We start from the raw sequence: 25,475 nt of genomic DNA, 5'->3' as shown, positions 1-25,475 counted from the left end.
AAAAATACTTCAAAAAATATCATTATTGCACTGTAAGCACCCCCATTAAATTACCATTTATATTGTTCGAAAAGATTTCTTGTCACTTGAGCTATGCATTCAATATAAACACCTATTTTTTTAGTGTATTTTGTAATGCAATACATTATATTTTTTATAAAACATAGAAACTTTAAAATAAAAACTTGTAAAGTATTAATTTGATTTTTTTAAATAAAAAATACTTTAAAATTCTTGTTAAACCGCAAAAACAATATAACTTCAGTGTCCATTTTGCAACACCATAATTGCCATGAGGGGCATAACCTCAATTAGGTGTTTTGGGCCTCGTTATGTCGAAAATGGGATAATTATACATCTGCAACTGACCTATCCATCCTTGTTAGAACAAGAAAAAATGATTTAACCTACGACTGAGAATTGCCCCAAGCCAAAAATAATAATTAAGTCCACAATTGCCTTAATTTTACTTATTTATTTGACAAGAAATGTTGGGACTCAGGGATATGTGCTCGGAAACCCAGTTGCAGATGATTAGATCGACACCGATTCAATAGTTCCACTTGTTCACCAAAAAGCACTTATATCAGATGAACTCTATGAGGTAACTTCCCCTCTCTTTGCTCTGCTCTGCTCTTAACTCTCTAGCCGCAGCTAGCTAATTCTTGTAAAAAAAGAGAAAAAAAACTCTTTCGCCTGTTCTAGTCCTTCAAGAAAAATTGCAAGGGTGAGTACTGGAATCCAGACCGAAGCAATGCATCATGTATGGAAGATATACTAGCCATCAAGGAGGTGGGTAATTAATTCATAAAATCAAAGCTTGACATAAATATTCTGCATCATGCATAAAGTTTATCAGCATGGAAAATGACCTCTCTTTTGAATTTATTGTGCATTGGAAAAGTTTGGACTGCACAAATACTGGAACCTAGTTGTAAGCTTCTCAGAGACTATGACACTGATACTCTGCTATCAAGCCGCCCTAATCCTGGATCATGGTGCCGGGTAAATTGAACTCTTTCTCGATGTTTTTTTTCCCTCCTGTTTTTGCTCTCTTACGCATAAAAACCATTGCAAGCTATTCAGAGGTTGGTCATCAACCAGCTTATTGGATTTGTAGAATTATGATTATGTGTACATCCGTACGTGGGCTAATGATAGAACTGTTCAAGATGCTCTTCATAAGGTACGCGAGCTCTGTAAGTATTAGCAGCCAGACTCCAAATAATTCTGCTGAAAAAAAAAATTGAAAATCATAACCAGGGAACTAACAAGGATTGGAAAAGATGCAACAAGACCTCAGCCTATTCGGAAAACGTCAAAAGTACAGTTGACGGCCATCGGAACTTGACAAAGAAAGCGTATCGAGCTCTAGTTCACAGGTAATGAATGCTACGCCCAAACCCAAATTATTTTGAAGTTTCCCATTTTGTTGCAGCCTAGACCATTGTTTCAACATGAATATCAATGGCGATCGTGACATGCTTATCCCATGTGTCGGTACTCGTGAGAGGATAGAATCTCTGAATTTGACGATTAAGCTTTCGTTTGATATTGTAATTTAAACGGGGGTTAGGTAATTTTTGAAAAATTATTTTTATTTAAAATTACTATTTTTTATATTTTTTTAAATTTTAATATACTAATATTAAAAATATTATTTTAAAAATAAAAAATACTCTAAAAAACTACTACTACAGTATTTTCAAACATTTATGATTAAACCAACCACAACCATATTCCAAAACCAGCTCTACACTGAAAGTGTAACACCCTCCCACTTCCACCTACCAGTTCACCACAACCATGACATCTCGCCCACAAACACCACCACACCAGGACCCGATGGCCCGTCCCGCGCCGGCCACAACCTCTCTCACCGTCCCTTTCCCATCCTCTCGCAAAAAAGGAACAGGGGTCCGACCCTGGCTCTTATTGGACTCAACAGGCCAGGCCCAGGTAGTGGAAGTTGGTAAGCACACCGTCATGCGCCGAACTGGCCTTCCTGCTCGCGACCTCCGGATCCTTGACCCGTTACTTTCTTACCCATCTACTGTTTTGGGTCGAGAGAGAGCGATTGTTATTAACTTGGAGCATATTAAGGCGATTATTACAGCACAAGAGGTTTTGTTGTTGAATTCTAGAGACCCTTCTGTCACTCCATTTGTTGAAGAGTTGCAGAGGAGGTTGATTTTTCATTATCACGCTACTAAAGCTCAGGTTTTACTGCCTGTTCTTTTTTTGTTTCATTGATTGTTTTGATTTGGTGTAGAGTGAGTGACTTTTTTGTGTTTGTTTAATGTGGGATTTCTTATTGGAGTTTGTGCTGCTGCTAGTTTCATTGGATTTCAAACAAGAGCATAAAAGGAATGCCATGTTATTTTGCTTGTGTTTATTAAGTTGATGTGCAAATTTACAGGGATTTTCCCTCTTAATTAGGAAATACTGAGGGCATTTAGAATGGTCACACTTAAAGTTGGATTTGGAAATGTCGGCATAGCTGAATAAAACTGACATTGCAAGTAAGATTTGTAATTGGCAATTGAATTTGAAAGATGGGTTAATATTGAGTGGTGAGTGAGAATGAGGCAATTAACTGGAGAGTCTTATTCTGGAGTTATTTTTACTTCTGCATGAAATACATTGGAAGTGTGATGTGTCGATCAACTGTTTGTTTTTCAATTAAATTCCTTGCAAAACAATTTGGAACAGGTCGAGTATTTGCAAGTAAAAATTTAGTTGATAAATTTCTATTTGCCAATCAAATATCTAAAATTTAAGCATGATTCGATAGTAAATAAGATTTTTGAAGCTTCAATTCAAGAGATATATTTGATTTGTTTCTTTCTTACTAGCATTAAAATCATATGTTCCTATGGTTTCCTATTGTGTACTTTCTTTTGAATATATTTTGAACTGTCATATTGTTTCTTTTTCATAAATTTTTTCGGTTCTTGTTTAGGAGGGAAATGGTGATCATTCAAAGGCAACTCCTTGTCGTGTGGAAGAGCCTGATTTCAAGGGTTCAAGTCCTGAAAAAAGTCCAGTAGGCTTTTCACATTTTGAGGATTGCAATGAGGGAATTAAGGCAGAAGGGAAACAGGGTCTCGAGAATCGAGATGGATCAAAGGTTCTTCCATTTGAGTTTGTTGCATTGGAAGCATGCCTTGAGGCTGCGTGCAGTTGCTTAGAAAGTGAAGTGAGCATACACAACTAGTTGTTGGATAGATTTTCTTACAAAATGAAGCTAATAACCTTAATCTCAAGGCTGATAACTTTCTGGCAGCATTAAAATCCCCGCTCTAATTATTTCCTCCCCCCTTTCCATTTCTTATGCAGGCAAAAACACTGGAGCAAGAGGCGCATCCAGCGTTGGATAAGCTGACTTCAAAGATCAGTACTCTCAATTTAGAACGTGTCCGCCAGATTAAAAGTCGTTTGGTTGCAATAACTGGCCGAGTTCAAAAGGTTTGATTATGCTTAAGTTTTTTGTCAATACATTTATTTTATTATAGCATGGGGTAATAGGCTGATATGAATTGCTACCTGGTTTGCAAGTTTAAGAAGTTTTAAAAGTTCTGTGCTCCAAAAGATTTACATAGAGCTCTCTTATGTTACTGTAATTGATCAGGCATGTAAATGTTCAGGTTAGGGATGAATTAGAACACTTGCTGGATGATGATGAAGACATGGCAGAGATGTATCTAACAGCAAAGCTGGTTCAACAACAGCTTGAAGATTCTTCAACTTCCTCTTTAAATGAGGGAAATGACATGGATGATGATGAGCTTCAAGCAGACTCAGATGACAGGTGCCTAATAATTTAATCTCTCATCATAAACGTTCTCAATTTTTTTCCCCTCTTGTTTGCTAAGCTATCTTCTTGTTGAAAATTTCTCATTATTTTGCATCAGCATCCCTGCTGAGGTGTCATTGGGAGCCCTTGCTAGCCACAAGGATGATATTAACAACATTGGTAATGAACGTGATCATCTGTTTACTGCACCTAATGGACTTGGCAGATACAGCCATACCCATACTAGTACAACCCGAAGTGCTACAAGTAAGCATCTCAATGTAGAGGAGCTAGAAATGCTCCTGGAGGCGTACTTTGTACAAATTGATGGCACATTGAACAAATTATCCACGGTATGCAACTTAATTTTTCCACTTGGTTCTTCTACACACAGTCCATTGGCACCATTTGTTCTTATCTTTCTGAATTTTTTTGTGGACAAGATCCACACTCCATATGACGTGCTCCCATATCCAGATGTTTATGAGCACAAATGATTATTTTGAGTCCTCCTAGTTGAAATTTTAATGGTGTAACTGCAGTGTATTCTTTCGCAAACAAGCATAGAGCACCCCAAATACCTTTGATGCTTCCAGTACATGAAGCTCTTTACTCATTTGCTGTCATTGTAACTTGTTAGTGCTCGCTGTGCCAATCTGTGTCTAGGTCTCCCATCCAATCAAACACAAAAGCAAATGATGCTACTAGATGTGATGCTACAATTTTAACTATTTCCCATGGTTTTGAAACTGAACCGGTAGGACACATTAAATGTAGAACTATCTTCAGTTGTTAGATATAGCATAGGAGAAGTGAAGTGTTTACCTGACTTAGGGCACAGCAGGAAATGGAACAAAGATTGTTAAGAGATCTTGGGGCTGATGGCTTGAATGCTCTTAACTTTTTTCTATCAGCAACTTGCCTTAGCAAGAATCCATATCTCAGAATGACCAGAGCAGAATTTGATGAGTGCAAGATGACAACCACTTAAACCTTCTTGATGAAGGTTGATGCAGGATCTTGACGAACTAGATTTCCTAGATGTCCAGTAAATTGAAAGATTCTTATGAAGTCTTTCCTTATGGATCTTGAGTATGAGTTGCCAGTTTAGGTTTGCTATACCACTCTCAATGCCACTTTCAAGAGTGAATTGAACAGTGTATTTGGCTGAGGGGTATTGTGCATGACCTTCATTAAGGTATAACTGCTGGGTTGAGATTAAGCCTCATTCTGTAAAACCAGCTTTCATACCATGATAAAATAACTAAAATGAAATACAAAAGGAGGCTAGAATTCTCAATGATCTGTTTATTATGAATACTTAGGGTTAACCTAAATACAAAGAAATTATATATAGGTTGAACTGAAAAAATACTATTATACCCTTAATAAACAAGACTAAATAAAAATTATTTAACAGCTTGGACATGTCAAACAGCCCCAACTTTGATTTGAAAAGTCAGGGCCAATGACAGAGTAGAGTATGTGCATTCTATTTGTGTTGCCGTGCATTGATGCATGTCCTTGCCTGTGATATTTCCATAACGATGCAATGTTGTACATGACTGAACCATAAAAAATGCTTTATATCCTTTCGCATTATATGTCATTAGCAAAAGTATGCTAGAAACTTGTGATATTGAGCTTTGTATCGTTTCTAATGTTATAATTAATTTTCTCTGTGGCTGCTATTTAACCTGTTCTTTTCCATGTCATTTGATGGTCATGAAGCTGAGGGAGTACGTTGATGACACAGAGGACTACATCAACATAATGCTGGATGACAAACAGAATCATCTCCTGCAAATGGGGGTTATGTTGACGACAGCAACCTTAGTGGTGAGCTGCTTTGTTGTCGTCGTTGGTATCTTTGGCATGAATATCAAAATCGAGCTGTTCAAAGAAGACGTACAAACTGGAATGCCAAAGTTTCTATGGACCCTTGCTGGTGGCACTAGTGGGGTCGTATTTTTGTATGTGATTGCCATTGCCTGGTGCAAGCACAAGCGGCTTTTAGACAACTGAGCTGCTATGTATTTTACTGTATTATAAGCAGAACTACGAGTGGATGTTGTCTAATATATAGTTATTTACTCTGAATGCGTTCATTTACTGTTTTACCAGGCAGTTGTCAAACCACTTTGCTTGTCAAGGGTGGCCTAGCTCTTAGTGGAAATTTAAAGGTTGAATGATACGGCATGTCACTTCTCTCTGCAATGCTCGTGCCTTTTTCCATCTCCATCTTTCCTCCAGGAAAAAAGTATGCACGACTGTCTCCGCACAATTTCACTTTCCGGAGGTTTCCGAGCTGCTTCTCCTCCCTAAGCGGTTGTAAAGTATCTCACTCCCTCTACCTTCGTGGTGAGGCAGGCTAATAGGTTTCTCTTGATCAACCCTTTTTGTAGCTTGATTTTGGCTCCTCTGTGGCGCTATTTGGTGGTTTTGATGACTGCATGAGGTGTTCCAGCGTTTAAAATTAAAAGGCAATTAAAAAAGAAAATTACTCTTTTATTTTTTAAAAAAAAATTACGTTGTTTTTAATTTTTTTTTAAATTATAGTTTATAAATCAATAAAAAAAAAATTATTTATAAGATTGTTATTATACTTCAATTAACGATGTAAAATTATAAAATTGTTATATGATTGAAAGTTACCTTTTTATTATTTTTAGAGTTCAAATTACAAAACTGCCATAATTTTATAAGATTGCCTTTCGTCTAGGATTTTTATCATGTATGTGGTAGACATTCTGCAACTAGTTTATCTCTTCAGACATGAGCCCTCTGCTTCCCTGCGATCTTCCCATTCTTGCGTGTACTTGTGTTCTTAGAATCTTGCTTCATGCCTTATAATAATAGACTCTCTCAGGTGGCACAATCAAGCTCCATGCCTCTTAAATAGTGAGGATGTATTGTACTAGAACTTGCTGCATAGTGTAAAATCAGCTCTACGTTCCAAATTGCAATCCTTTTCATGTCAGATGAGGTATTATTTTTATTTTTTTTTGATTTACGTGGAGTGTGCACCACGACTAATCCCCACGGCCCACTGAACACCCTGCAAATCCAGTAAGCATGTAAAGCACCGCGAGCCAGGACTCGAACCCAGGTGCAGTGAAAGTAGATTGTCTCCAAAGATGAGGTATTATTTTTCCAAAGCTGGGTTGTGGCGAGGCTTCCTACAGATGGTGAGAAGGAAAAAAAAAGAAAAGAAAGGAGACTTTTCACGTTGGATTCTCAGAGTCATTCATTTAACTGACAAATGATTTGTAATTTTTTAGGTATCATGTCCCTCGATCATGGTTAAAGCCAAGAGGGAACTTGCTGGTTGTGTTTGAAGAATGGAGTGGAGATCCAAATGGGATTTCTTTGGTTAGAAGAGAAGTGGACAGTGTGTGTGTGCTGATACTTACGAGTGGCAGCCAACTTTGATGAATTATCAGAGTTGTAAGAAAAGGAGATAGCAGGGTGTAGATCCTCTCCAAAATTGAGAACCGAGAGATTATTGTGGGAGACAATAAGAAGCTCCACATTTCAAGGCTGAAAACTGCTCTCAAATTATTTTGATTTAAAATGTAAACAATAATTTTTTAGAAAATAAAAAAAACTCCTAGCTATGGAAAGGAAGGTAATTTTTACAAAAAAGGAAGACCCCTCCGTGTTATTTCTCTAGAGAAGGATTGACATGTCGGTTAATAGAAAGAAAGGACTGATTCGCACGTGCCAGCACCTTGCGTGTGTTTTTTTTTGCAACTTTTGAATGCGATAATTCTGTATATTATGATGATAGAAAACGAAGTATTTGGACTGGAGTTGGGAGAAGATAAGACCCGTGAAACCTCATCATCTATAAGCCCCCCAAAAAGCAAAGAAACAGAGAAGCAAACACTGGTGGCTGCAACGCTACAGCTGCTACAGAGAGAGTGTCTGTGTTCGGGTGTTTATCGAATGGTTTTCAACAGATGACTTCAATATCCCAAAGCGTGTTGATGGCACTGACAGTTACAGTCAACAAGTTTGCTTCATCAAATGTTCATGCAGTGAGTAAAAAAGAAGGTAAGAGACCACCCAAAGCAGCAACAAGGGCAGCTGACATTGGAAGAAGGGGAGTCCTCTTATCTACCATGGTTGATGTGTTTTCAGTCAATGACTCAAGCACTGATCTTCTTAGAAGTAACTAATACCCATCACAAGCTTCTTGTTTTTTATTTCCCTTCTTTTTTGTGCTTCTATGGAGCCTTAGCTGACCGAACCATTGTTTGGATGACAGGATATCTGAAGAAATCAGAGGAAAACTAGGCCAAAAATGACAAGGAGGTATAGCATTAGTTGCCACAGTACTACCTCCTACTGCTAAATTCTCCTCTCTTTTTCTATGGGTGGTTCTTGTGGAATTGAATTACAATGACTGACATTTGAAGAAATGAATGGAGGGAAGGGTATTCTTGATTGGCCAAGATCTATATTCTGCTGTTGTCAACAGCTATATATAAATCATAATCAAGATTTTTCTTGTATGTTAATGAAACTTATTCGCGTTTTGCGTTCTCCTTTTCTTTTCTGGTGAAGAAATGCACTCGATCGATTTTATACTGTTCTACTGATACGCAATTATTATTGTGCTGCATGTGTTTGATATCATAGTTTAAAATATTTTTTAAAAATTATTTTTTATTTTTAACATCAATACATAAAAATCATTAAAAATACTAAAAACAATATCAATTTAATATTTTTCAAGTTAAATACAACCAAATATAAATAATAAATGCAAAAACAAATTGTATTAAACCAATGTGCGAGATGTGGCTATAGTGTACTCAATTTTATTTTATTTTTTATTTGGAGACCCGCCAGCTCGTAGATTCCATTATAAAAAGAAATACCCTTTCAATTTGCTGAAATTCCAGCCTCAATTTAAATCTGAATTATTCGCATTGGAAAACTACGATATGAAAGCTTCGTGTCTCAGATGCATGGATCTGGTGGATTTTTCACATTTATTTCCGTACTCCATTGCTTTGGACAAATATCTGGTGGCTAAAATCACATGTGGTCCCTCAAGTATTAAAATCAAACCTTTTAGTTTATTTTTCTCCAACTCGAATCCTATGCTGAGATCTATCAATATCAGTGATCAAATCCCTTTTTTCCCACTTAAGTGTGTGCCAGTAGAAACTCATATGGGGGAACACAAACTCAAAGAAGGGACTCAATTATTTGTAAATCGGTTGTCGGCGATTCAGATGACCGACAATTCGAATGATCAATTTGAAAAAGATACAGAACTCGAGGGACTGAGCATGTTTTTATCCAACAATCTTTTGGGTCCCCTCTAGTCTGACCGGTCCAGAACGACATCTGGGAGGGTTTTTTATACTTTCAGCACAAGAAATTTAATGGCCTTTTTGAAAGAACATAGTAAGATGGGCCCGTGAGTGGACTGAGTAGTTCCTCTCTTTTAATGGCCCAATTTGCACTCTGCCGAACGCTGCCCTTCCTTCTTTCTTCTTCTTCTTCTTTTTAAATTATTATTATTATTATCTTTAATAAACGAACAATAAAAATCCTTTGGCCAGGAATTTGAATTTATCAAATAATATTAATGAAAATAATAAATTCTGCTTAAAACATTTACGTATAGTAATTTCTCGAGTCATCCAAAATGTTAAACAACATTTATTAAAAAAATCCTTTAAGCCACGTGTTAAACGATATTTGTTGGGTTTATTTTAAAAGTATTTTTTGAACCCATTTTATTTGTTTGAATATACCAGTATTATTCTTAACAAGGGAATAGACGTGATAACTTCTCCAATTTTTTATTTGAAATGTAAAGTATATAAGGAAGTTGAATTCAGGAATAACATGTGATATATAAAATGTCTTGCCATGATATGATGTTGAAAGTCTGGGGCTCGGACACAAAAGAAAGCAGTGGTCTGGACCTTTGGCTGTTCTGTTTAGCCGAACAAGATTGTGGCTCGTTTATGTCCATAAAAATGTTGAACACGTCGTAGTTTTTAAAGCGAGGCGTTGTACGTGTCACATGTTAAGCCTTTAACTCGGCCTGCATCTCTCTAGCATTCCGTTCCACAAAATCAATGTCGTCGACATTGTCGAAGTACGGGCCTTCAGAGCACAACCCCCTTTTTCTCGAGACCTTTCAGGTCAGGTTTGTTTTACGACATGGAAATAGAGATGTCATTTAGATTGTATTTAGTATTATGATAGAGTTTAAAATTTTATTTTATAAAAAATAGTTTTAATTAAAATTAGTTTTATATTTATATATATTTAGTTACAAATATGATTAAATTTGAGGTTAAAATTTGATTAAAAAATTATTTTTTAAATTGATGTTATATATATATTGGTGATTTTTAATTTAAGTATTATAGATTTAATTATTAATATAACATCATTAAATAAATAATACTTTATATAAAATAGTTTTTATTATTCTATTAAATTATCTACAATTCTATATCGTATAAAATATATTCGACAAATATCATAATTTTCTTAGTTTCTTAAAAGAATAACAATATCAGATAAAATATGATTCAGAATAAAATTAGAACTGTAATTAAATTTTATAAATATTATATTATGAAGTGCATTTCGTTTTAATTTATGTAATGTTATTAAATAATATTTAATACTAATATTTTGAATAAAATATAATTAAAAATTAAAAATATTTTTTTATTTTATTCAGTCAGATTTAATTTAATATAATTTTAATTTTGAATCGAATCTAATCCTGCTAGCATATAAAGAGTGAAATATAACTGCACTATTTAGTGATTTGTATGTGGAAGAAGTATCAAAATACAACTTTTGATAAACCTGCAGCACCATTGTATTAAATGGTGGGTCTTATAAAAAAAGAATTATATTCTTTTACTTAACTAAATGACAAAATCTGTGGCCGTGAATGACCCTCGCCCGCAGCCACAACTTAAACTCATATTTTCCATGTAAGGATAGCAACAGAATCATCGCCAATGTTTTTTTTTTTTTAATGATGGAATCATTCGATTACTAGGGGGAGATGAGATGCTGGTGTAGAAAATGCCGATAGCCTTACATATTTGATGCCGCTTGTGTTTTGCTTGCATTTCTGCCGTGTATCTATATATAGGGAGGTGTGAATTCATCCAAGGATCTCACAGAGAGGATCAGGTGCTAGCAATTCACCATTTCATTAGTGGGTGTTTCTCAATTGATAGCAACATTAATTAAATCGTGAGTCTTTTAAACACATAATTATTAATTCGTATCTAGCTAATCATGAACGCGTTGCATAAATTATACATGTGGCTGGTCACACCGTTACTAGTGATTGTAGTCTAAAGCTCTTCCACGAATTACATACCTCCTAAAAGAAGAAACATGTTTTTCCATAACAGCAGAAATAAATTTTTCATCGAGTTTCAGGTCGAAAATCATGCTTAATTAATCACCTCTTTAGTCGTATTTAGTTTGTGACTAGATCTTTTAACATGGTGCCGATTGGGATTTGATATAAAATATTCAATAATAAACATGGCCTCCATCAACTATGAAGAAAGGGAGAGAGTGCTGGTATGATGGGTCGATCTTTTATTTTAGAAATCTAGATCAGTCATGAATGGTTTCTGATTCGTAACACATGCAGCTATAGGGGTGGCGGCAATGATAAGGAACAAGAGGAGACCATTGTCACGAGAAATGGGAACACTAGCTTGTAGTTAGAACGGAAATGGAGACGATAATAGAAATTAGCTACATGTATATAAAACGACAAAGCCACCCCGTTTCCCCGCTGTATGTTACGGGGGATTGATGGTTTTGTTTTGGTAGTGGTTGGAAGGGCAACGGATGTTCTTCCCATACTCACTTAGATCCTTATCCAAAATGATGGACAGCACTTACCACTCCTACTTAATTATGTTATTATCTAGTACATATATGCATTCATTAATTTTGTTTAGCTGATCTTTAGCTTCTCTTTCCTCTTTGTTTAGGGTTTTGTACTATTTTTATTTTACTACATAGAAGACTCCCGTTACAGAACCTAGCTAAGATCGATGGTTATACATGTGGGAAATGAACATGTGTGTCAAAATTAGGAACTGACTGGGTATAGTTGAATGAATAAAGAAATGCAAGGGGGCATATAATTGTTCATGACATCAAGTCCAATGACAGCTGCAAAGCAGACAGGGTGAAGGAGAGAGCAAAATTTGCCATAAAACATGAACACTTTTTTATAAATTGCTTTTAAAATAAGATCCTTACAAATGAGATAAAAAGCACACAATAAACAAAATGAGGCATGTTCCATTGGGTCAGGAAGATCTGAGGCAGGATCTCCAGGGCTTCAAAAAGGGTCACGGAGATGCATATGAAATATTCCAACATCAACTTTGACATTTCCTCTGTCATCTCCGAACTTATCTGACTGCCCATCACCCCATACTCCTTCCATCATCCTTTCATGTCCACATTAAACGAAGATTTTGTGTTGGTCTGAAAACTAGCCAGAAGCGCTGCTATGATGAATGGAGCCTTGTCTGAACACTTAGGGGACATCGTGGAGGCTTTGTCCTTTCTTCTGCTCAAGTTTTTTCTCTGGTCGATTTGGAGGAATCCCACCTAAACAAATCTGATTATTTGATCTTTATTTGGATCATATCTAGATAGCGGCCACCAAAGTTAGGTTGCGGTACTTTCTTGTACTGTTTGTTAAAACAGAGTATAGGTATGCTAAAATATTATAAAAACAATCTGGGTGTCTCAATTATAGAATTATTTCGTGTAGTAGATGATTAATTACATGTGAATGATTCAGTCAATGATCCTTTTTTTTCCCCTCTCTCCATGATATCGCTCTAGGTTTCTTGATTCTTGCTTTCTTCTTGGCATGTAAGGACCTCAATTCTTGAATTTATTGGGAGTAGTTGGAGAATTTGAGACTTTATGTATGTGTGTCCTTCATAAAGCTCATTTTCCATGAATTGAGTGCTACAGATATGGGGAGCGTGCATTATAGGGAAGACGAAAGGGAAATTAAAATTGACCGCTAATTGGCACCATTAATTAAGTTCGACAAGCATGAAACACGAATTGAATTTGGAACCAACCAACAAGGATGGCCAAGATAAAATACTACTCCTAAACATCAAAACCGAGAGGAAGAGGTGAGAGATCCTTTGTCTTTAAATGAAAAGCATCCATTTCTAATTAAAGTTTTTATACCTTTCAGCAAGTTTATTTACCATAAACTAAATTTCAAAGGCAGGAAAAATTACAAAATATTCTAGCACTGCAATGTATGTGATTGATTACCCAATTCCTTGGTGCCAGGGGATTTTTGTTTGGAGCATATTCATTTATTTGCATATTGTATGATGACATGGTAGTTTATGAGATATCTAGTGCTGATTTGCAACAGGGCATGGGGCTCCATCAAAAACAAGGAGTACTGAGCATAAATTCTTCACACAGATGCTGCCTAAAAGGCACAGCACATTTTGTACCCACCATAAATAAATTTTGAAAACAAGAAATTTATTTCCAACTTTTCCTCTCAGGTTGCTTCCCATTGCATTGACAGGAAAAAGAAAAGAAGAAAATTGTAAGGAACAAGATCTTTTGAGATCCATTTCTTTTTTACTTTGGCAGCTTTTTTTTGTTTTTGGTTGGTTACATTTGGCCGCCCTCTAATTTCCATCATCTCTTCTAGAGAAGCTTCAAAGGTAATAACAACAGTGACCGGAAGTAATGCACAATCACCGTATATTATTCTTCCCTTTAAGCCACCAGAAATAAATCGAAACATTCATCATTTATCAAACTTTCGAGTTCGCACTTTTGAAAAGAAAGGGAAAAGAAAATTACATTTATGGCTTAAACATTGTACGATGTTCTAACTGCCACGTCTTGCTAGAACTAAATATTATGAAACATACTCATCTGATTATTTTGAAGTTGGTTTCCAGATAGAGAAGGGTGTATGTAACCAAAGTGGTCTTGATTTTGCAGATCTTCCCTGCAAGAATGAGCATGCTTGAGATATCGCCATCAGATGATATTTTGATGTTAAAAAGGCAGACAGAACCTTGGATTAATGAATTAGGCCAAGTACCTGAAAATGATTAGCTGAAAAACCCTGTGAATAATCCAATACACTCTCCATCGAAGCTTGGTTGTTGGAGAGAGCAGAATTATTCTGCTATATATTGTAAAAAAATAAACAAGAAAGCAAGGTTAATATCAAGAATAATGAAGGTATGATACAAAACGTGAGAATTCTCTAATTGGCATTCTAGATGTAGAAAATATTGCTACAAGGCTGTATGTTTATGAACAAACCATGGAGAAGTTGAAAGCTGGAGAGCTAGCAGTATCGTCAAGAAAAGAAGGCAGTTGTTGATCCTGCTTGTGACGTCTATGTTCTTTCTTTTTTGGGCTATAATTGGCACCATTATTCAGCAACGTAGTATCATTGGGTGATGGATAAAAGAAGCCATTATCGTGGTTGAAGTGACTTTCATCTTCATAGAAATGTGGAGGACCAGAAGATGCATCGGAGACCATAGACAAGTCCTCCTCCTCCTCCCCCTCCCCCTCATCTTCTTCTTCGCAGTCTTCTTTAGTGTTTTTCCCTTTTCTACCAAAACCGGTACTCTTTGCATCAACAAAGTCAGTGCTATTATCTCTGTGTTTAGGATTTGGGTGGGGAAGAAAAGATTGTTCCAAGTATAGAGTCCAACCAGACTCACAGTCATCACTGCACTCTGAGGCTAAGCAATTACTCATTTTCCCCTTGGCTAGAGAGTAGCTAGTTTTCTTTGTTTAGAACGAGTCTCAAAGAAACAATCACTACAAGAGATGAGAAATTTTCTTGTATGAGGCTTCCTTTTTATGAAGGAGGAGAGCTAGCTAGCTAGATAGTTGTACCTAGCTAAGGGCAATATTACTAACAAAAACAGTGGGGCTGTGTATGTCAATTTTTGGTGCTGAGCTAGGGATAGAAACTTATATCCGTTTATTTTCATGTTTTAGAAGTGTATTTAAAAATATTTTTATTTTTATTTTTATTTTAAATTAATATTTTCAGATTATTTTAATGTCCTGTATTAAAAATATTTTTTTTAAAACAATTTTATTTTAATATATTTTTAAATAAAAAATATCTTAAAAACCTACCACTGGATAATGCTTTTAGAAGTGTGGAGAGGGTGTGGAAAAAACAAGGAGAATCAGGTTCAAATCCTAGCGTATTTTTGTCCTCACTCTCCGCCTTCAGGCCCTCTATGTGAATGGATCAAGATTGCCAGTTGGGCGTGTAGTAGTGGGTGCATGCAATTAGAGAGAGAGAGAGAAAGAGAGAGAAGGGAAAGGCACAACCTCTTCACATGCTGGACAGCGAGGCACTGCGTCCTCGCTTAACAAAACCAGGTACACGTCCATTTTCCCTTCCACATTATATGGACACCTATCCCTTGTCTCTCTCTCTCTCTCCCCTGTCACCATGCTTCTTCCTTCGTCTTTTTATTTTTTCTTTTCTTTTGGTTAGCTCTCTCTGATTTTATTACTATGTTTTTGCTATGATCTCTTTTGGACCTTGAGTGGACGTGGTCCTGAAGAGAATGATTTTGTTCAAATAATTAAATCTTCGGGTATAAATGTAGCTCTAGCTATATATTGATTTAGCAGGAAAAGGGAAATGATACACATTATTGTTTGTACCCATTTTTTATATGAACATGTGTCATGTTTGGTCAGTTAAGTAAAGAAAACAAAGGTGCGTTTTTTCAGAATAAAAGAAGAAGTAAAAGCGAGCCCATCTCCTTGGGCTATGGAACCACTGTAAAAGCTAGCCCATCTCCTTGGGCTATGGAACCACTTGTGTGGTGATGCTGATAATGAAGAAACACAGCCTCCAGGCTCCTCTGTAGAGTTTTTGCTGCCCTCAGAGGCTCATACACCCACACAAATGTGAGGCATGGCAGCCCGAGTGGAGACTGAAGATTGGAGAAGCTTTTCTTGGGGCAAGGTCTGCAGGGAGTGCGATGCTACTAATGCAGTTGACTAGGTTTTTATGAATCTCCACATGCTGTCACATTTTAGCCTCTCTACTTTTCAAATACTATATAGTCCATTCGTTTTGCAGGCTCCTAGCTCTATTATCCATTGAAGAAATCACACATGCATGTGGGCACGTGTGCATATACATTTGCATCAATATGCATATGCGATAGCTTCTAAATATTCACACACATGTATGCACGTGCACACGCACTTCAACCCGAGCCTCTCTGCTAAATTCCCATTTACTAGTCTCACTTGTGTGATCTTTGGTACTCATTCCAAAGCTAACTTCCTCACCCTTTCTTCTTAAATTAATACCATTAATTAATATTTACTTCAAATATTCATGTGTGAAAGGGATATATATATATATATATATATATATATATATATATATATATATATTTTATCCAAAAGTAGCTAGCTAACATTTTCGTAACATTTATTATATGTGTGGGGTTCTAAATACTATACCTACCATATGATGAATTCTTCATAGATGATCTTAATCATGGTCAATCTCTCCACATGATCACACTAATTAGGTGTTGATATATAATTCTTTTTTGCTTTGTCTGAGCTTTTAAATGGCAGAATTCTGGGAATGCTAGCGAAACACTTCTCAGAATTTAATCGAAAGACCACACACATATGCTCCATGTAGTTAGTCAAGCCATGATGAATCATATCTATACACATTATTTAATATATCGATTTTATTTTTTTTGGAGATCTATGACTAATTTATTTTAGAGATGAATATAAATCCTAACATATATAATAATTTCTACATCTTATAAAATATGAATTCATAGTATGTACATTATGCTGGTGTTTCCTGAAATAAAATTACAATAATCTCTCTAATTAGAATATTTTCGAGAGAAACCACGCGAACTATGTTAATTAAGTTGGAAAACGAACAAAAAAAAAACCCATCTTATTAAAATTATAGCTTTTATCTTTAAATCTATTGGAAAACAACAGAGCTAGCAGACCATGTATCTGTTATTGTTGATTTTACTGATACGTACAAACATAATCTTTTCAAATAAACTTTTTGTTATAATCTCCCCTCCTTATGAATATTGCACTCCTAAAGAATCTGATTATTAGTTATTGTAGAAAAACAATGGTGTCTACAAGCTTTTTATTTATTTATTTATTTATTTATTCTTCTTCTTTCTATAAGAAAAAATATATAGATAAAGCTTTGAATAGACAGTGACCCGAATAGACAGTACTTTAACTATGTAACAATTTTATTATAAAAAAAAATATTGTAATTTTCTATTAGATTTGATATTACTTCTATAATTAATCAGATTTATATAATTATGTCTATACAAGATTTGATCTAAATAGACAATAATTAAATTATAAAATAATATTTGATTTAGTTTTATAAGTAATTAGATTACAGAATTGCAAATATATTGTCATTGAAGCCAGACACTTGCTTGATTACTTGTTATTTATTTACAATAAATATATTGAGCCAACTTAAAACGAATATCTTCTTCAATCTAAAAAATAACTTGTAAAAAAAAATAGAAATCTACAAAAACTACTGGAACCCATTTTGTTGTTGAAAAAGATCGATTAAGCGTGGTCTCCTCTACAAAGACTTCTATTGTGTCTTGTACTTGGATAAATAGGAACGTCGATTTATTTTGGACATATATATATTTAGTTCGTGCAATAAAAGGGTGTTTTGATAATTACAGTAGGAAACCAAGATTTCAAAAACTTATCTCTGTAGAAAAATTACACGTGATGGTCAGATCATAAATGAGTAGAGCACAGGCGAGCTAGCTAGTTCTTAATTAATCATAATAAAAATGTGATTGCATCATAACCATATAGTATCGTTGATAATCATGTTTAAACTAACTTGATGGAGCACTGAGGTTTCTTTATGTCAGTGTAAGGTTCAAAAGATTGGAGAAAGGCCACCCGGTCAAAGATCGATCCACATAGCAAGCTGTGGCAAGGCCAAAGATGGTAAGATTAGAAACTTTTTTGAATCCCATGTGAGTTTTCTTCTTGGATCACTCATCATCGTTAATATAACTCTATGCAAACAGATCTCTTAAGGATACTTCAAGTGCTGTTACCATCAAGGCCATCGAATTGAGAGTACTGTAAGATCAGACCATTGAGGATATATAAGAGATGCATCATGAGGAGTTCTCTTATTTGTAACCCTAAGGGGTAAAGAAACTAATGTAAGCAAGTTAACTATCATTTACAAGTTTCTCCAAATAATAATAATTTAAAAAGAAGAAGAAGAAGAAGATGCATGTTAGGTTAAGATTAACTAGGGTTGATTCTGACGATGTGGCATGCTCCCATGTTCTAGTTTACAAGAGAGGAAAAAACAACATTAAATTACGTGAAACAAAAGAAGCACTGCTACATATATAGAAGCAGTAAAAAAAGAAGATCACGAATAGACACACAAAATGTTAGAAATGATTACAGTCATGCCACTCTCTTTATATTATTGAGGTCTAAATTCCGCTAGAAGAACAACAAGAAGAAGAAGAAAGAACAGCATTTCTCAAACAAAAATATCTCTATAAAAAATGGGACATCAAGGTTTGGGGGTGGATTGTGTTGAAATCTATAGACTACTGATTATTATATTCTCTGTAAGAATTGGAAAACATATGGACTCCGCTAAGATTCAACTCCATTTTTGTGAAAACAAATTGATTTTCCTTTTTTATTTTTATTTTTCGATAATGGTCGAGGGGATTGTTGATACGTGAAGCCCCTCCATCCTGTCATTTACGTGCCAACAATGGATGACAGATGAGCTTGGGTAGCAAAACATGGCCCGTGATTAGATGGACAGGCCCATAAACCCACAAGGCCCACACTGTCCCGCGTCTTTTGCATGTAGATAGAATTTTCTCATACGGGGAGCCAGAGTCACGTGGTGGGTCTCTGGTCCCCACTTTATGGGACCCGACATAATCTTTTCTAAGGGTAGAAAACTCTTGTCGTATAGCAAGGGACATCGTACGGACGAGGCACGAGAGGGGGCACAGCAACACCGACCATGCGGGGCATAACTAGCAGAAACATCCCTCTCTCCTAATCATTTCTGGCAAAACACACCTCTCCTCTTTCTTTTGCCTTACGTAATCAGGGGCAATGATTTGCTTCCAGGACGCATTGCATTTCTCCTAGCTCTCCGCCACAGCGCGTGAATCACTATAGAATCGTGCTGTTTAGACAAACCTCCTGAGCTTTGAGCATAATTCTTTTCAAGGAATTTTAAGTTAATTTTTGTTCCAGATCAAAAATGAGAGTGGATAAACAACAGGGAAGGATTGCAGGGAGAGGAATCGGGGGAGAGGCGTGGAGCTTGTGGCGGAGGCGGAGCTTTCGATGAAGGATGATGGCTGGGGTTTACAGAGATGACTGTTCCTATTCTTCTTTTCTCTGTTTTTGTTTTTATCTCAGAGAGAACTGGACTTAGATTAGCTAAAGCTTCACCATTTATTTTCAAATAAAATAAGTGATTCGAGAGAATCGTTCTTTCACTTTGCTGGATAATTCCCTTTTGCCTTCTTATTGACAACAAGTTTTTGAAAAATTGCAAGAAAAGAGAGATGGCCGTTGGGTCCGAACATTAAAATAATTGCATGATCAAGTCACCTGTAGAATGAGCTCACAAAAGGGCATATTAGATTAGACATGTATAGTTCAACTGTAGTTCAACTGTAAGGCTATGGTAGTTTGGTATTTTTATGCAGGAGGACGAATGGTGGGGACAACCTCCAATATTACGAGGGTACAATTGGTAGTTTCTCCAAATTAGGAATACCTGTCAATTGTTAATATCCTTTTTATAGACTGCATGTTTTAAAAGACGAATTGAATGCTAATTTAGTCCACATATCTATAGGAAAAGAATAATTTAATATCTTTATATTTAAAAATTAATAAACCTTTGATCATATTAATTTGATTGCTAAATCTTTAACAAAAAAACCGATGACAGCTTAACATTTCACTAACCAAATATTAACAAAGAAACGAACTGGTTATGAACGGAATTGAAAATAAAGGATTAATTGTTTTTTAAAAAAAAAACTAGAGAGATGGGATTATTTAAGGATTAATTGTTTTTTAAAAAAAACTAGAGAGATGGGATTATTTATTTATTATTATCTACTCCTAGAAATAACACTTTGGATATTTAATTTAAGATATCATGATATCATGACACGATAGTGTAAGATTTCTTAATTATTTAATTTATGTCTCTACCATGCCAACACAAATTCATGAGACGTGGAATTTTTGAAAAGCATATTGATATATCATGATGATTATAACTAAAAACAATAGGACTGTAGAAAATTTTAGAGAATTAAACGGATCTGGCCCAATAGTATTTTACTTCCACGACCCAATCTAGGTTCGAATGAGTGAACAACTAAACAGGTCTGGCCCAATTACAAAAGTCGAACCACTTCCTCTCGGCCCAAATAAAGAGAGGTTCCTATCATTTTTAGTTTTATTTTCACTTCTTGATCCACCTCTCCTTCCCTGCACACAAAAAACCATACTCGCCTTTTTTATGCTTGCATGAAAGGCCTTTAAGCTCAGGCCATTGTTTAGCATTTACTTCTCAAAATCATGGTTTACAAGATTATCCAACCCTCCGAATCTATTAAAAACAGACCATTCAATCGAGAGCTTAGGGATTTATGAAAAAACTTTGCTTCGTAACAGACGTTCTAGGGTTCGAACCCTAAGTGGCCTCTCGTACTTTTAATTACCGGTTACTTGTTACTTGAGAAGCTATCGAACATAATTTTGAAATACGCTCTAGTTCAAAGTTTATATTTCGGGTTTTAATCTGGTTATAAGTGATCACTTAGATAAAAAAAAAATTAAAAAAATAAAATTATTTTAATTAAAAAAATATCAACAAGTTTTTTTTTATTTTTCTCAATTTAATTCAGTTTTAATCCTGGATCGATCGAGTCTCAAGTTGATCCATCAGATTGGACTAAATTTTAAAACTATGTACCAAATAACTCAACAGTTTTAGAACAAAAATATAATTAAAAATAATAAATAAACAAACAAAAGACAAATACGCAAATATGCTCGAGGTTGAGTTAACGCCATGGATCACGGTGAAACCAATTGCCTAAAAAAATGTTGTTTCTCTGCAACGTGTTCCTGCCCACTAGCTTTTATATTTGCGCCAAATTTAATTTTCTTGCAGTAATATTCATGTGCATTAAAGGCATCACAACAAACCCTGTCTTGACATATATATATATATATATGCATGCTAGTCGAACAGGATTCTAAAGGCAACAGCACATCATCGTCAAAAGAAAACAAAAAGATTCTGATTTTTTGCATAATATATGTAGTCCATATCGTATTTATTTGTTATATCTACCCAACAGGTATGGTGAGACACTGGTCGAGTGGTTTGAATGGTTGCTTTACCCTTTTTCTGTAGGGTGTCTTCTCTGTGATGGGTAACCAAACATTAGAAGGCTGTCCTTGAATGGCCAGAGAAAATGCCCATCTAGGCCTGCATATAATTAAGGCAATGCGACCCTTCGTGCGTCAGAATGTTGAAATACTGTGCTCCTTATCAAGGTGTGATTATTTAATGCTTTCCTTTTATTCATGGTCCAATTTCTTTGAACTTCTTGGAGTAATTTTTTCCCTTTAAGCTTATCAGCATCGTATGTTACTTTGGACCAGGGACTTCATTGAATACGGTAACATTAACTGTACTTCTACAGTTATAATGCTGATGTTATAAAAGTCTTGGGGCGTCTTTAAAGGATCCTTGAATCCAATTGATGAGCAAGGCGATGATCATAAATTTTTGATAATTAATTATTGGCAAATCATAAGAGCAAGAATGCTGTCTCTAGCTGGTATGATAACTCAAATTATCACTGGAAGAAAAATTGATATGTACTAACATACAAGATATATAAATAGTGCTAAATCTAAGACTTGACACGCTACCAAGTTCCTATTAAGAGTATGCTCATTTTTGTTTACCATGCTCAAGGAAAAATGGATCTGTCATCTAAAAAATAAAAATTATAAAGATTTTTTAAATCCATTTAAAATGAATTTATCAAAAACCTAATCAGTTTTGTTATATTTTGTAAGGTTTTTTAAGATCATGGAGCTATTTTTATTGCCGGAAATGAAATATGGTAAAAGACAGGGGTGGAGCTAGGGAAGGCCGGCAGGGAGACGGGCCTCTACCAAAAAATTAAAAAGTTATAGCTCTCTGTTAATCAATTTAAAACTTTAGGACCAAAACTAATAAAAATTTAATTTTAATCCTCTCTGGAAAACAAATAATTGGGCTCTCTAGAAAATCTACTGCCTCCGCCGTGGGTCAAAATGCTTTGAGTGAAAGTCTGGGAAAATTGCTGTCCACATCTTCAAAGTTTGTCCTTCCTTTCTCTATCTTCTTCGTCTTCTTCTGTGTGGGATTTCAATTTCTTCCGGTCAAGCATATAGAAACAATCAGCATTGATGATTGCGCTAACATGGATTGTGGGTTGATGTCAACTGTAAAACACAATTAGGAGAATAATTAGTCTCTCACGAAAGCTTATAATAAAACTTGGATTTTCTACTTTACCTGTCATTATGAATAAATCTTGATCGCTTTCTTCTCTCTTTTTTTCCCCTTGTCTTAGTGGGATCCATGTTACGTGCACCTTTGTTGTACGCCTAGGGTTATTATAATTGTTAGTTGCCCATGCACTGCTGCGGAAAACTCGTGGTAATAATATTAAACTCATCTAAAGACAAGATGCTAACTTCTTTATCCGTCTTTGAACCTGGTCGGATTTCTAGGTAAATTTAGTGAAAGTTAATGTAGCATGACTGTAATGACACCTGTAATTTTAGATGACTAGATCAAGATCTGGTTCAAAGTAAAAAAATAATTATTTTTTATGCTGTCCATTTTTAAAAAAAAGAAAAGGGAAACAACAATTAAAATTTGGGATATTTTTACCAAAAATTTATTTTCTTAGCATACGGTTCAAACTAAAAAAATAATTATTTTTTATGCTGTTCATTTTTTAAAAAAGAAAAGGGAAACGACAATTAAAATTTGGGATAGTTTTTTTTTTACCAAAAATTTATTTTCTTAGCATATTCTTATCTAAAAACACCCTAGAAAGTTCTAATAGTTTTTTTTATGTATAACTTAAGATATTTCTAAATCAATTAAAAAGTAAAAAATTAAATTGAATAAAAATCTCTCAACTTCGATCTCCTTTTATTCAACGATATGGAAGTTCAATGGCGCTGCTCTTATAAAAATCAATATTTAACACTAAATTTGATGTTTTTTTGTCCTAGGAAACTCGCTAATCTAATGTTTGTTCTTTTTCTTTGTTGTTTTTCAAGGATTCTCTTTCCTCTTTCATGTCTATAAACTTAAATGTAAATAAAATGAAATTGTGAAAGATATTGTAAAAGTTTCAAAAATTGGTATTTTTATTTTATTATCAAATTTAATTCTTATTTTTTTAAGTCAGAAATATTTTTTAATATTGCAATAAACTCAAAAAAACTAATTAAAATAATTCATCAAACACAATTTTTAACAACATTATATGAAATGATAAGATAAAAAATAAGAAAAAAGAAAAAGAGTCGCCCAACATTTCATGAGCGGATGCACAGCTTTTGCCCACTAGTAGAGGCTTTTTGTAATATTTTTCCTCGGTTCTGGTTTTCAACTTGCAGACGCTGAAGAGATGATTCGGGGTCTCGTGAACCCCTTTTTTTTATTTACCGAAAGTCTCACCAACAGTTTCTGAAGTAGAATTTGTAAAAGTTGTACAGCTCGCTATGACTTGGCATATTTATTTCTCCAGGCATTTTGACCGCTTCTAATTTAGGTATTATCATAATGGCATTTTGCCTGCTGTCGAATTTGACAGAATGGGTCGTGGCTCTACCGCTCCTATGAATGCAGAGGTCCCCATCCTATGGCACTTTTATTCTCTTTTCTTTTTCAGAATACAGACTTCCCTGGCTCATGCCATGTTTATATAAAATTTATTCCATCAAAAAAAATAATAATAATAATTGTCATCAATTCAACAACAACCTGCAATTCCTAGGTCTTCAACGCTGAAAAAAATAAAAAAAAAAAATAATTTTCTGATTATTTCAAATTCTAAGTCTATATATATATATATATTGACTAGAATCCGATACCCAATTAAGGAGGCTCTGAGTAGAATGCCAGGTGCATCGGCCATGTATGGACTCGTATTATTAACTCGTATTGCGAAGAAGAAGAATGACGGTGATTATTTACCCAAGCAAGATTGCAATGCAAAGAGCACAATGTATAGCTGTATGCTGTCTCCTAAAAAAATAAATATAAGGACTAAACTATATAGTTTATGAAACTACAAAGATCAATCAATTAATTTTATTTAAACTAGAAGGACTGGGTTATGGTCTACTCTATGAAAGCCAGCACTGCGCTAGCTGGCACTTGAGAGGGTCATCACATAAATCAACAAAACCAGTCCAAAAACACAAAAAATCATGCTTACAAGGGAGACCATGTGGTGTGGTTGAATCGAAGGACAAAGGGTTTTGGATTGTTAATGCTTGTTTGTCTCATGCATAGGCTCTTTCCTTCCAGCTCTGTTGCTAAGGCCAGGCCATTTCTCCCCAGAAGCTGGCAGGGCTTGTACTAGCATCAGTACTGTAGCTTGTGCGTGGGCCCTTGCTCTGAACATTTGTGGGCCATTGAGGGCCCATCTCTTCCCCAACCCCAGTCTCACATGCACACCCAATCTCGCTTCCCATACATGAGTGTATGTATATACGTACACTTCCTTTATATGCTGTTCCTGCAGGGCAGCCTTGGGGACCGCTTTTGCTGCATACAGCCTGGATATGGGGCCGCGTTGACTCATTTATTCCTATATGAAACCCTAGCCACAAATTTGCGGCTCCTATTTTGAGCAACCTGGAGAAGAAAGGTGACGGCAATGTCAGGGAACGGGATGAAGGGAGAACATGAACAATTTACTTTGTATGACTATGAAGATCTCTGGCGTGTATTAGGTCTTCGTATGGAAGTGCATTCGGCACTCAAAAAACTATATTTGTGGGACAATGGTATGATGGAGCAATATAAATAACGTGGAATAGATTTTAAATTCAGATTTTAAAAACTGAATTGTAAAATTGCAGGTAATTTTTTTAAAATTATTATACATTGACAGTCCTAGCAAAATAATAAATAGAAGGATAACACAATTAAAACAACACATTGAAAATTTAATTTCAATAACTTAAAAATACAATGTTGTTTTAAGAATAAAAAAAGGGTTGAAAAATATTTTATTTTTTAAAGTAAATCTTACATGTATTTTAATTGGATAAATTTCTACCCAATTTGATTTAAAATCCAACTGGGACCAAGTCGCAAGTCGGCTCAGCGAGGTTTAACAAGTACGTTGGTTATTTGTAAATATGATTTGCACTTTCCAGACTCTGAGTTAATGCGCGGTCGACGACGGTGCCGCTTACAAAA

At 35.2% G+C, this 25,475-nt stretch overlaps 2 protein-coding genes and 2 long non-coding RNA genes across 7 annotated transcripts; 3 read left to right on the top strand and 1 right to left on the bottom strand.

The window, feature by feature from the left end:
- The first annotated feature begins 1,731 nt into the window (after positions 1-1,731).
- On the top strand, positions 1,732-6,013 carry LOC105109293 (magnesium transporter MRS2-3-like). Its single transcript, XM_011003946.1, has 6 exons — positions 1,732-2,220; positions 2,963-3,199; positions 3,340-3,468; positions 3,648-3,811; positions 3,915-4,149; positions 5,528-6,013. Exons 1-6 carry the CDS (start codon positions 1,807-1,809, stop codon positions 5,819-5,821), a joined length of 1,473 nt encoding a protein of 490 aa, XP_011002248.1. The 5' UTR covers positions 1,732-1,806; the 3' UTR covers positions 5,822-6,013.
- A 534-nt stretch (positions 6,014-6,547) lies between these two features.
- Positions 6,548-8,385, top strand: LOC105109276 (uncharacterized). 3 transcript variants are annotated; one of them, XR_839218.1, is made up of 4 exons: positions 6,768-6,782; positions 6,939-6,984; positions 7,078-7,969; positions 8,067-8,385. It is a non-coding gene; the product is annotated as an uncharacterized LOC105109276 (long non-coding RNA). The 3 variants fall into 3 exon arrangements; XR_839217.1 differs by having other exon boundaries at positions 6,939-7,195; positions 7,264-7,969; XR_839216.1 differs by having other exon boundaries at positions 6,548-6,782; positions 6,939-7,969.
- Positions 8,386-8,920: 535 nt separating this feature from the next.
- On the top strand, positions 8,921-11,969 carry LOC105109289 (uncharacterized). Its single transcript, XR_839220.1, has 2 exons — positions 8,921-9,966; positions 11,460-11,969. It is a non-coding gene; the product is annotated as an uncharacterized LOC105109289 (long non-coding RNA).
- Positions 11,970-13,419: 1,450 nt separating this feature from the next.
- LOC105109265 (uncharacterized) lies at positions 13,420-14,820 on the bottom strand. 2 transcript variants are annotated; one of them, XM_011003908.1, is made up of 3 exons: positions 14,159-14,820; positions 13,932-14,018; positions 13,420-13,835 (listed from the first exon to the last, which is right to left on the bottom strand). In XM_011003908.1, exons 1-3 carry the CDS (start codon positions 14,603-14,605, stop codon positions 13,764-13,766), a joined length of 606 nt encoding a protein of 201 aa, XP_011002210.1. In that variant the 5' UTR covers positions 14,606-14,820; the 3' UTR covers positions 13,420-13,763. The 2 variants fall into 2 exon arrangements, with proteins under 2 accessions (XP_011002210.1, XP_011002217.1); XM_011003915.1 differs by having other exon boundaries at positions 13,932-14,015.
- Between the last annotated feature and the right edge of the window lie 10,655 nt (positions 14,821-25,475).

The sequence above is a fragment of the Populus euphratica genome, unplaced genomic scaffold (assembly GCF_000495115.2).
Source record: "Populus euphratica unplaced genomic scaffold, PopEup_1.0 scaffold3.1, whole genome shotgun sequence".
NCBI classification, from domain to species: domain Eukaryota; kingdom Viridiplantae; phylum Streptophyta; class Magnoliopsida; order Malpighiales; family Salicaceae; genus Populus; species Populus euphratica.
This window is presented reverse-complemented; position numbering and strand designations above follow the sequence as displayed.

Coding starts and splice junctions, on each gene's coding strand:
- LOC105109293 (XM_011003946.1), top strand. CDS start 1,807: ATGACATCTCGCCCACAAACACCACCACACCAGGACCCGATGGCCCGT. Junction 3,469..3,647: donor TAACTGGCCGAGTTCAAAAG/GTTTGATTATGC, acceptor GTAAATGTTCAG/GTTAGGGATGAATTAGAACA. Junction 4,150..5,527: donor CATTGAACAAATTATCCACG/GTATGCAACTTA, acceptor ATGGTCATGAAG/CTGAGGGAGTACGTTGATGA.
- LOC105109265 (XM_011003908.1), bottom strand. CDS start 14,605: ATGAGTAATTGCTTAGCCTCAGAGTGCAGTGATGACTGTGAGTCTGGT. Junction 14,019..14,158: donor CAGCTTTCAACTTCTCCATG/GTTTGTTCATAA, acceptor TACAATATATAG/CAGAATAATTCTGCTCTCTC. Junction 13,836..13,931: donor TTTCAGCTAATCATTTTCAG/GTACTTGGCCTA, acceptor TCATTCTTGCAG/GGAAGATCTGCAAAATCAAG.